The sequence below is a fragment of the Merops nubicus genome, unplaced genomic scaffold (assembly GCF_000691845.1).
Source record: "Merops nubicus isolate BGI_N331 unplaced genomic scaffold, ASM69184v1 scaffold23587, whole genome shotgun sequence".
NCBI lineage: Eukaryota > Metazoa > Chordata > Aves > Coraciiformes > Meropidae > Merops > Merops nubicus.
This window is the reverse complement of record NW_008619910.1, coordinates 1,562-14,115: the sequence shown is the minus strand read 5'-3', so window position 1 is coordinate 14,115 and position 12,554 is coordinate 1,562. Positions and strand designations below refer to the sequence as shown.

The window sequence follows — 12,554 nt, the reverse complement described above, 5'->3', positions numbered from 1 at the left end:
CAAACCATTCTATGATTCTGTGATTCTCTGATCACAGAGTGGGTGATAGGCAGAAGCACAGTCCCTGATGATAGGAGTTTGGGCCCTACCATGGGCAGACAGGCAGTTATGCACTATTCTGGAATTTTTAGAAAGTGAAACCTCCCTGGTTTTTTTGTGCAAGTTTCTTTTCATTACTGTGACTTCTACAGGCCTCTCAATAAATTAGGAGTTCTCCTCAGTGTAATTTTAAAGAGACCTCCCTGATGCAGTAGCCTGAGCAGAAGAGCTATAGCACACTAAGTTAATGGGGGCACACTCACTTTGCCCCGCTGTGAAGGAGAGGAAAGTCAAATGCATGTCAGTCTGCCAAGGGTGCCTCCTCCCAGTGTCCTCCCCAAATAACCTGCCAGTCAAGGATTTAAAACTGGTTAAAGACAAGACAAGCCCCTTTCCTACTAGCTAGGAATATTGCATTGTTTATTACCCTTTTACTGCTTTCATGTAGAGCTGGGGTGGGCTAAATAAACTATGTTTGGCAAAAGGACATTTTAAAATAAATATAATAATAAATACTAAAAAGAATAATTTAAAAATAGATACAGTAAAATGAACTATGTTGGCAAAAAGCCTAGCTTGATCTTACTTGGTTTTTTACCATGAGTTCAGAGCAATCAAGAATAATCTGTTCCTGAGACACTAGGAAATGAGGAGAAGTGTGTAGGCTAGAGCTGTCTCAGCCTGCAAGACAAAGCATCCCTAAGTGCCTGAATCTTCCTTTGCCAGGGTTTGCAGTGTACAGACCCCTCACCAGAGTGACTGATACCAGAACACATATTTTTGAAAGACCAAAAAAAAAAAAAAAACAACCCAACTTATTTTACATTTCTGTTTGCTCCAAATCCGGCTAACACCAAAAAGCACCAGATGGTTCACTTTTTCTGATGGCAGGAGTAGTCCATGGGTAGCCTACTCTAGGCTGGTCAGCCAGCAAGGAGATGGGAAGGAGATCCACTTCAGACTGGCTACCAGATCGACAGCTGCTGTGGACTTTAATTTCCTTTTATAGCAGGGAGATCATGGGAACTGTTGCTCTTCATAGCCTTCAGCTTAAAAAATCTGCCCTCACTGGAGACCAGATGCTACATAACCTCTCAAATGGCATTCTGTGTGTTTGCTCAGGTTTCTGCTCCAGCCAAAAGCAGTGTGCTTGCCTTTGCTTCATGCAGGAACCTGTGAAGCTGCCCTGTTCTGTGGCTCCTGGACCATTACCTGGAGTCATGGGAAGTGAGAAATCCTGCAACAGTTCAGAGAGGTTACAGGTGTGTGGTAAGGGACATGTAGAGTTAGGGTAACCCAGGAGTAGGAGGAGATATGTGCCACAAGCCTACATGCTGCTATGCATGGGGCCCCACAGGACAGAGCCCTGCGGCTCTGGTACCCGTTTGGGTCCTGCCACAGAGCACAGGAGCACACCAGCAGCTGCTACGGGGCTGGGGAACAGCTTTCCCATCGATAGCTGCCATTCCCAACTCATCTTCAGAGGTGGGAACACCCCTCCACGGGGAGTGATCTGCTTCTCAGGCAGAACGGAGAACATGTGCCTCTGCTGTTCCCCTGTATCTGTGTTTAATAAACACCAGGAGAAGCCTGGGGTGCCAGAGGGGAAGGGGACAGGACCTGGCATATGGCCAGGAAGGCTCACCTTGTTAACACAGGTTACATCTTTTCTTTAGATGCCCACCACTGCAGTCCTCACTCTTAGGAGCAGCTCTTCATTCTGCAGAAGGAAGCTGAGTTCGCAGATTATTCATACTGAAAACAAGTATCAAGGCACAGAGCCATCAGAAAAGTTCAGTAGTAGCAGCAGTTTGCATGGTCTGTGTAGGAAGCTATCTATAGTAACTGGGAAGTCACAGAGGGCACAGAGTTATCACCACTCTGCAGGACTCCCTCTGTCTGACCATATATACAGGGAGTTATATAGAGAGCCATATACAAAAATATCGACAAGTTGTCTGGCTGTGTGGGAAAGCTTCATGCAGACACATCTCCAGCAGAATCTTGTCCTGGCCCCACCAGAGAGCTGCGTATTTCAGTGTCTATTTCAGAAGGATGCTGGGCAGCCAGCACTGCCCCAGGACAGCTGATCTGTGAAGCATAAGCACAAGGACCAGAGTGCAAATATGTTCAATCTGTATAAGATGTCTGATTTCCTCTAAAGTATCTTTGTGCTATTTATAGAAACATCTCCTGCCATTCCCATTTATGTACTTTGGAGATCAGCACTACCTTAAAAGTTCCACCCGCAAAATCTCCTTAACTTCAGAATTTACAGGCTAGAGGTGAAAAATTACCGTGTTAAAGTAGAACTAAAGAACTGTAAAAAAATAGTTCAGGAGGGTCCTTAAGCACTTAAGAGTCCACCAAACTGCCCCAAGGCAGGATCGGCTGTCCCTATGTCATTCCTTGTGGTTAGCCTAGCCTGCTGTGGAAAAGCAGAAAGACCATCCCTGAGGAGAGCTCCCTGGGCAGTAAGCTTACACAGATGCCTTTCAGCACAATGCTCCTCCACAGTGAGTTTGAAGTTAAAGAAGGTTTTGATGGTATAACAAGCAGGATAAAGGTTGGGTCCAAGATCAAAATTTAATTTTGTAAAGTGAGCCTATTTCAGTAAGGCATGGCCATAATTTAAAGAAGGTTGCTAAATGAAGACTCCTAGAGAGCGTAACAGTAAATCAATATAGCTCTGTGCCTAGGGAAACCTTTATATTATCCAAAGGCAGCTTGCAATTTCAACAGCAGTCCTGCAAATTTAGCATTCTAGGCAGCCTAAGCACCACTCCTTTCCCACAAGCGTTGTCAGGAAGGGTGACAAACAACAGAAAGCTGCACCTTGACTTCTAGTCTGTCATCTTCACATCAAATTGTCCTTTTGCAGATTTCCCGTAACAGGATAAGGCGGGATCCTTTCCTCCAAAGGTGAGGCAGAACACTGCAACAATAGGGACAGGGTCAGAGATCTGCATGAAAACCCATCTGGATGTTTCCTTCAGAAATAATTCCATGAAGGCCTCCCTGCTCTCTCAGGCTACGAGCATGCAAGCTCCTTGGTTTAACCGGTGAACAGAGGAGCTGGCTCCTGGTCCTTGTACCAGAGCCTAGTTATCATCACTGTTCCAACTTAACACAGAAGCACCTCCGCATCCATGAAGGACTAAAACTGTCAAAACACAGGCTTCCACAGGCCTATCTCCCTCCCTTCATTTGCGAGTTTAACATAAACAACCTAATCTGGGAAGATGAAAGCTCTTTCCTTACCCCAAACTTTTCTCTCCTCATGCACATTTTGAAATTCTTCGAGACTGCAGATTGTCCTCATGCAGATTTTCTCTTGCTTGATGAGCCTCCCCTTTTTTATTGAATGGCAGGACTCTTTCCTTCCTTGTGATCCTGCTTGTCTCCAGTGATAATGGCTGCTTCTGCCCAGTCCCATTCCCAAGCACAGAGCCCGTGCCTAGAGATGGGTATATTAAAGGATGTCCTCACACAAGGCATTTCGCTCGTCTCAAAACCAAACCAGTTCTGGGTGGGGTTTGCTCCCTTTGGTGAGTCCCACTTGGAAACCTCTGAAGTTTTAATTTTCTATGCTGTCCTGGTTCCGTGTAAAAAGGGGTTCAGGGCAGGACCCACACGGAACAGAACTATGTACTCGCCTCTCCCCCACCCCCGAGAGAGAGAGAGAGAGACACTTTTTAAAAAAAATGAAGTATATTGTTCAACAAGGAACAGAAAACGAAAAAAAGGGAGGTAAGGAAAAATAATATATATAAAGATCAGGGGAATAATACAAAAAGATAAAATATACAAAACCCTCAGAAATGGTTCCAGGGTCCCACGGAGTGAAAGGAGAACTTTCCTCTCTGAGCTCCAAGGCAGGAGTGAAACAAGAAACCACTCCCTGCCTCTTATCAGAGTGTGTGTGGGAAGGGGAGGGAATACAATGGTTTCACCCCCACCCAGGGTCCTCCCAGTTGCTGGAAGGTCACGACCCCATTCCAAGCCTCAAACCACAACATATGCCTTTGAGCAAATGCCTTGTGGGTAAATCTTCACCCAGAACATCTGACTGGCTTGCAAAAACCCATCCCACAAGAGCTACAGCTCACAAGGAATAACAGCGTTTTCTCTGCTTCCCAAAGCAGCAGTTCGTTTATTGCTGTTAAAAAAGTAATCAGAATAACAGAGACCAGGAAGACTAAAGCTTTAAAACAGTAGCCTTAAAGTGTAAATCTATGACATACTGTAACCCACCAGTGATTTAATAATTTTGTATAACGATGAGACATATTTCTCTTTCACCCAGTGCTTGTCTAAAGTGAAGAAAACTTGTTAAGTGATGTCTACTTGAAACAGCAAAACAAGACCTCATCAGAACAACCACAGTGTCTATCACCAACCTGACCAGACCAATGTTCTCATTCAGCTCATGAATTTTGGAGATGTTTCATATTTTAGCTGAAGTAATAGGACTCCTGGGGGTCTCTTTCCTTCTTACGTTCCAACATCTACCTCCACAGGGTAGAACAACAGCAGAGTTATTCCAAAACACAAGGAGATGGGCTGTCCAAAAAGGCTCCGACTTTGGAAATCAGTGTTCCTTCCCCTCTACACAAGGCAGAGGTAGCTGAACAGCTGAGGACTCACTACAAAGATGAAACATTTTTCTGGGAAATACTTGCTACTTTTCAAAGGAGAACATTGTTAAATGACTTGCCATGAGAAATTAACTCATTATTCACAGAATATGATTTCTCACTGTTGTCCCCTTACTTCTTCTCTACCCTGATGTCCCTCACAGATGTGAACCTGGTCACAAATAGGAACTATAGTTTAGGACTTTGCAAATACATACAAGCCCCACAATAATCAAATACATCATTCTTCATGAAGCCAAGTATGAAAGTATCAATCTCTGGGCTGTTTCCCAGCAAAAAATTAAGAGCAGCGTGTTCAACTCTTTGAAACTCAAAGCTGTTTCCTCTGATGAGGGATCTACACTGCATGCCAATAAAAACTTTGCAGACATTTCTCCAGCAAGGCAGGGAGTTAGGGGTATGGATGAGAGTTACATCTCGTCTTCATTGTAACTTCATCATGTTGCAAAACCCCACATGACTGTACCACAGGTCGACTTGTGGCCACTATCTGATGTCAAGGACAAGCAAATACTGTGCTATTCTGAATGACTTTAGCCAAAGTGGTTTTTTTTTTGTTTGATTCATTTTTAATGGATTCTCAGCTAGGTGGACCCCCACTGAGCTAAGAGTCTTCTGTTCAGGGAACCTACGTCAGCCATTAAACCCCTTCAGGAAAACAGACTCCCACAGGAACTGGTGTAGTGTGCCCTCAGCCTGATAGATCCTCTCTTTTAGGTATCTCCACCTCTTTTTATTTGCAGCTTCAGGTCATCTCAGGATATGAGGAATAAAACCAATTCCCAAACTACATCCTCCTCACTTCAATCCCTCATGTGGTTTTGTGTCAGCACCTCTCTCTTGCTCCCTAATCCATGCACTTACCTGGGCAGGTCAAATCCTTTCCACCACTTTGGTTCTGCTCTTACTCCACGTTCCCTTCCCTATTTTTCTCTTCCCTCCACATCTTCGAGGTTTATTATTCACTTACTCTGCAGCAGTCCTACTCAAGCACCTCACTCCCTCTCCCCAATACCAGCCTTACAGTCCTTCTTCTTCGACAGTCTGAGATTTTTTACAGTTCTTCCAGCTCTGTAGCCCCTCCTCCTACAAGGGAAGTGTCTACTGGCACTTGCCTAGAACACGTCTTACTTCCAGGCCCTGCCTCACACTCCTACTCTGCTTTTCGAAGCAAACCACCACCACTGGTGATGTTCCCAGTGCTGCCATGGAAATTAATCTGCTTACAGAAATAAAACAATTTCTTTAAGTAGGAAGGCTGTGACAGTTCAGATACTGGGATTGTTCTAGTAGTCTAAAGATGCTCATTGGATTTCTCTTGACATGTGTTACAGGTGTACAACTGCTCTGCTCTTTTCACCTGCACTGCATTACAGAAGTAGAACCATACTCCTGAAGCTCTTTTTGCTCACTGAAAAGGTCTTTATCCTGTCACTTTGCGCTGAGGACTAGCAAACAGTGTGCTTCATCTGGCTTGAGAGGTCTTCAGTTATCTGTCTTTGGAAGTCCTTTAGAAAAAAGAATGTGCCTTAATCACTGGCAAGTAGGAAGACATCCTGGTGTCTACTGTATACCTGAGATGCACAAAGGGACCTGCCACAAATGCAAGAGCTGCAGTTATTTGCTTTGATTCTGAGTGACATTTCAAGTGCACGAAGTAAGGTACCAGTATTAAATAAGCTGAGAATGTTCATCATCCCTCTAACAGTAAAACCACTGCCACTTCCTGTGAAGCTAGCATTGCAAAGGTTTGACTCCAGAAACAGGTGCTACTGCTGCCGTCACACACAGATACTCTTCCAAAAAGTTGTTCAGTATCTCTTATTGATGTACACCAACATAGCACACTCTCACTGAACTTCACACAAACAGAATATGAGATGAAAATTTTTTCTCTGGCTAACAACCCACTTCATCTGTGCAGAAGCTCAGAAGAATTATGCAATGCATTTAGCAAGGCCACGTAACTTTCAAAGTCTGGTATATTGAAGAAAATAATTTTATTTGTATTTACTCAATTTTTTATTAACAAAGTTTATGGAATCTGAAAGCACAGTAAAAGGTAATCTTTAACTGAGACTTAATATGGGCGATTCTCTACCCAAAAATAGGTCAAACATTATGATCATAAAGAACTCCAAGGTTCTGTGCTATACTGTATGCTATATAAACAGATTTTGAAAATACTTTCCCATTATATATTTCGACACAGTATGCACAAATTTAAAAAAATAAAATAAAAATGAAGTTTAAATGCCTCAAGGGATTTCTTAGAAGCCATTTGAGGAGCCATTTACAGTCTGTGGTGACAAACTTCTACACAATCAAAATATTTCCTTTTTTCACAATGCAGAATCACCTGCTGCAGGTAACTCCCTATCAGAATGATGCCAGCAACACAGATCTGATTGTACGACTCCAGCACTTACAAGAGCACATTGGTTATACATGGCTTTTGACCTTGGGCTACAATTATGCTACCAGAACTAAATTCAAGACTAAATCAGTCATGTAGAGAACTCTGTGTTGTCTGCGTACTGTTTAGAGTCCTTGTTCTCCAGATCTGATGAAGCTGGTGAAGGCGCTCTGAGGTTCTTGTGCTTACATTCAGGGCAGGATGAACTTCGCAGATACCAGGTTCTCCAATTAATGACAAGCCACAGATCCCAAAGTAGGCATGTAAAACATCTGAAAGGACAGAAAAGGAAAAAGAAAATTGTCAGGTTGTACAGCCAAGTGTTCCTGGATTCCAGCAGCCCTCAGCAAGTACCATCAAGGAAAACTAACAAACAAATGCTACATTTTAAACTTGAATTCTGACAGAAGAAATCAATTTCTGCCCAAAGCCACCAGCATGAACTCATACCCTCCAATCTCTAAACTAAAGTCTAGTTTTGTTTTATAATAGTACTTGCCCTCTACCTTTTTTTCTTTTGAGTGCTCAGGCAACACAGCAAAAGAATTTGAGCATCTGGAAGTAATTTCTGTCCACAAAACAATGCCCCTCTCCCCCGAACATGAAAGAACTTTTTGGCTGATTACTTATGAACAGCCAACAACTGAAACACTAAAATTAGTGCCAATAGCTGCCAGACAGCACGATTTAGAAATATGAAATAAGTCACTACTTTATCTAGCTTCCTCCCCTTCCTGAGAGAATACCCTAAAGCTAGGAATTCATGAGGTGGCTTCATCAGCCATAACAGATGACTGCCACAAAAATGGGATGCTCTTATTCCCCTCTTCCACATTGTTCTTGCTGCCTAGCTTATAAAACCACCATAGCTTGCTGACCACCCTCTATGACCTAAAGTGACCAAAAAAACATTGAAGCAATGCAGAAGCAAACAGATGGTTTTCTGACATTTTAGTGAATTAGACTGGTTTGCAGAAGGTTCTGATATACACCAAAGCTAGTGCAAAAAGAAGAAAGGATGTGCAGCTGCACTTGGAGAAGCTGAGAGGAAGAGAAGTGAGCCTGCCTTTTCTTGGCAGCAGCAGCAAAACATTAGATGGGATTATCTGCCCATGAAATCACAGGCTAAAGAGAGAAAGGGGATGTCAGCTTAAATGTGCCCCTTACAAATCCTCAACACTCAGTAATCTCCTCTCTTTTGGAGGCATCAATAAATTCATACCTAACTAAAATGCTATTACAGAAAGGTATCTGGATAGAGAGACTGAAAGAAGGCTGCTTCTTGTCAGCATTAACATGAGGACAAAAGCGTATCAGCAGAAACAGCCCCACTGACTCTTCAGAAAGTTACGTGTCTGGGCTTAGACCCACCCAGGAGCTGGGCACTACGTGGCTGCTTGATCACCCCCACCTCACCACTCCATGAACAGGAAGAAGAAGAAGAAGAAAAAAAAACCAACAAAACCCAAAACCCCACAGGTTGAGATAAGGAGACTTTAATACAACACAAAAGGAGAAGTAGCAACAATGACAGTAACAGTAATGAAACAATACACAAAATGAGTGAGATGCTGCCTCAGCCACTCTGCTTTGTGCCCAAAACCCCATCCCTGCTAGCCCCCTGCCTTCATGTTCTGGGCATGTCACTGTAGTATGGAATACAGTTCGGGATAACCTGTTGGCTGGTTCAGTTGTCTACCCTGGCTGTGTCCCCCTCCCAACTTCTGATGAAAATGAACCCTATCCTAGCCAGACTAGCACGGTATGTCAGGCAAGCAGAACTCAACTTCAGGAAATGGAGTATATTAACCCCTGCAGACAGCTCCACTGATACACACTAAAAATTATATACAAACCTGATTACCTGTGTATGGCTATTTTCTGGGTTTAAACACAAATTCCATAGTTGTAGAAATCCATGCTAACTTAAAATACTTAAGGTAGTTCTAGGCAAAACTCATATATGCAGCCTGTGTGCTCCTGTTTCAAGCTGTGAAACACCAAGCTTTTCAAGGTCATAAAACACAGGTCCTTACAACACTGTGTTTTGTAATAACTCCTAAATCTCACTGCAGTGTTTCACATGTTGTAATTGTGCACACTCATTTTCACCCTCTCACTCTATGTGAAATCTTTTCACCTTTGTCTTGCATAAACTATAATTCCCACGTGCTTCCAATTCTTTTATACTGCATATCTCTCAAAGATAACAAGCGAGACAAATCAGAGTTGCAGCATAATCTCCTGAGGCATTCAGCGTTACATCTAGTAATTTCAAAGAAAAGTTTATTTAAATCTAATCATGACTTACGCACTTCTGGGAAAAAAACAAATGGCTTAGGTATGTGTTTTAGCAAAATGTTGTGGATTAAGCCTGGAAGGCAGCTAAGCACTGCAGAGCTGCTCATTCCCTTCCCCCATCCACACCCAGTGGGAGAAGAGGAAAGGAAGTGTGGAAGTGAAAAAACTCATAGGCTGAGTTGACAGTTTATAAACAAAGCAAAAGCTGTAGGCAGAAGCAAAGCAATATAAGGAATTTGTTCACAAGGTCCATCAGCTGGGCAGGCATTCATTCCTGGAAAGCAGGGCTCCATCACACATGATGGTTAGTTGGGGAAGACACACAGTGTAACTCTAAATATCACCCCCTTCCTCCTCCTTCTCCCAGTTTTTATTGCTGAAATGTCGTGTAGTATGGGGTACCCCTGTGGTCACTGGGGTTCAGCTGTGCCCCAGTCCAGTGCCTGGTGCACCCCCAGTCTGCTCACTAGCAGGGCAGTGAGAGAAACAGAAAAGGCCTTGACACTGTGTAAGCACTCCTCCAGAACGGCTACAACATCCGTGTGTTACAAACAGTGTTCTGGTCTCAAATCCAAAGCAAAGCACCACACAGGCTGCTAGGAAGAAAATTAACTCCACTATACCATGTTAATGTGGCTTAATGTTTGTAACAAGTATTATTAACACAAGGTAGCACATCTAGCTCCTTAACATAAAAGACCTGGGAAAAAAAAACATATCAGTCACTTGTAAGCAAGGAACAGAACAAATACAGAGGGTGTTCAGTTCTTTTTTGAAGTATGAATCTCAGCACTAAGCCAGTGCCCACACCTGCTTTACAGAACAGTAATACCACTACTACAATGACACCCAGAAGATTTTTAAAATAAAAACCTTTCCTACATTTGACAATCTGTACATCACTTTAAAAATGACAGTCACTTTGCTATGTTCGTATTTTCAGAGTAATTTTAGCATTTAAGAGTCATTTGACTTTTTAGATGTTCAAAGGCAAGAAAGCTTTCTAAGCTCACTGCTCTATACACATGCTGGTCCAAACACTACTTTAAATGAAGAAAAAAAAAAAATGTTGAGTAACACTACTGGCCTCCAAAACCAAGCGATGTATTGACAGATGCCTGTTAGCACAGAAACATCACGACTCCAAAGTAGTATTTCCCCAAATCATCAGCTGTGAAAAGTTGCTTGCAACTTTGAAAGTCCACGTAATTATCAAAAGCAGTTGATGGTTTTCTGCAATTTCTTCTATTCTTCTTTGTAAAAGCATTCTCGCACAGCAAAGACAGGCTGACAATCAAAATTTAAACAGGGCTTTTACAAAGTAGAAGCTACAGAAGTTCAGATTCTTAATCTATCATAGAAACCATCTTCGAAAAAAGAGCATATTCTTACTTTGCAAACTTTCTCTGGAACATTCTGTCACAGCTGCCTTTCAGATACCAGCCTGTGCCCGTCGGAAGCTCAGCTGTGCACGTATGACAATGAAACCACAGTTCCACAGAAACAATCTTTGCAATGCTGTATTTATAGTCATCCCTCACATCAGAACTGCATTAACTTTCTACTCTTCTCTTCAAAGCATGAACAGAGTCTTATGTCCCCATCTGCCTGAGGAAAAAAATGCTGCAATAAACCCACCTACCACAACAAAACAAAAGAGACAGCAAAAGCTTGCTTTATACAAAACAGCAGTGTTCAGTCTGGAACACCACACAAATCAAAGGAAAACAGCTTTATTATTAGTCTTGCCTTCCTCAATTCTTATCTCAAACAAGGACAGCTGCACTAAAAGACAGATTACAGAACTCTGCACATAACTGGTGTTTAAAGAGATTTTTTAATTGCTAGCTCACGATGTAAGTGGTTCATCAAGGCAAACAAAAACGTTTCCTCCAAGTGATACTGACCAATCTATGTAATGCAGAGTAAATACAGATAAAGTTCTCAGGAATTCTGAGCTGGTTTTCAGGGGAGTGGAGGGAGTTTTATTCCCCCCATTGTCTGAAGGAGACCAAGGAGGAAACTTTCTTTACACCCCTCAGATGTTTGACTCATGTATGCATTTCTAGCTTAGAACACATTCACCATAATTTTGAAAACTCATTTACCTGGATGGCTATCTGGCCACTTAGCAAATCCCCCAACAAGGCGATCTTGAGTTGACAGGATGTAATTTCGGTTTTTCTCAAAATTTGTATATTGGAATATGTTCAAGAGCTGAAAAGAAAACAGACCATTACAGTAATATACTGAAATCTTTGTGTCTTTTTTAATACCAAAATACAGTGCCTATTTATGAGTTAAGCAGTGACAGTAGAGACAGTCCTAAGCTGATAAACCTTCATATCCTGCATTTTTGCAAGATGAAAGATCTTTATAGTGATCTGCACATATTCATGCACTTCTCCCAAATATGCAACTCATTCAAGCACAGAAAAGACATGGTTAATCAAAGTAACTCAGTAACTATCCTGTAGCTGTTCTGTACACTACCTTCAATGTTGCTCCCACCCAAAAGGAATAGCAAGTGTCTACAGGTTTGTTGGGTCGTCCATGGTAGCCATTCTGCTGTCTCATTATACACCACCTTCTTATTCTGTTCAGTTCTTTTTCTGAAAAAGCTTCCTCCAGTTTACCCATCAAACACAGAGATGCAATACCACAAAATGTAGAGCCACCTGTGAAGACAGTTATTTGCAGTGTTTTGATACTCAGGTGTTGACTGAAGCCTGCATGATCTCAGTCAGACTGTGACTAGGATAGTAACAAATAAATCAATGGATTTTTTAAAAGGATTAACATGTTAATTTTTGTCTAAACTCCAAATAAATAGAACCACTTTAGGTCAGCATGTATGTCAAAAGGGGAAAAAAACCTCGGTGCAGCTCTTGCACAAATAAATATGAAATAATTTTCTTCAAGCTGGATTGTCCCTCAGTGCTGTGCAATTTACATTATACAGCAGTCCTGAAGTAAGTAAATTGCAACACAACAGAAAGTACTACTTCATCTCTAACTTAAGAAGAAAAGTTATTGGGATGCCAGCAATAACACTGAAGCAGAGATACCAAAGGCAATCCTAGACACAATCCCCCAAAGGATATGAACTGACAGAAGTGTCTGATGAGCAGAAAGCCAAA

At 42.2% G+C, this 12,554-nt stretch overlaps 1 protein-coding gene across 1 annotated transcript in view; it reads right to left on the bottom strand.

Annotated features, from left to right (window-relative positions):
- Positions 1–6,728: 6,728 nt before the first annotated feature.
- RABGGTB (Rab geranylgeranyltransferase, beta subunit) overlaps positions 6,729–12,554 on the bottom strand; it is a gene marked incomplete at its 5' end in the record, with an annotated part of 7,045 nt that continues 1,219 nt past the window's right edge. The window contains 4 exon segments of the mRNA XM_008943973.1: positions 6,729–7,251; positions 7,254–7,385; positions 11,523–11,631; positions 11,908–12,092. Coding sequence (XP_008942221.1) covers positions 7,205–7,251; positions 7,254–7,385; positions 11,523–11,631; positions 11,908–12,092 — 473 coding nt within the window.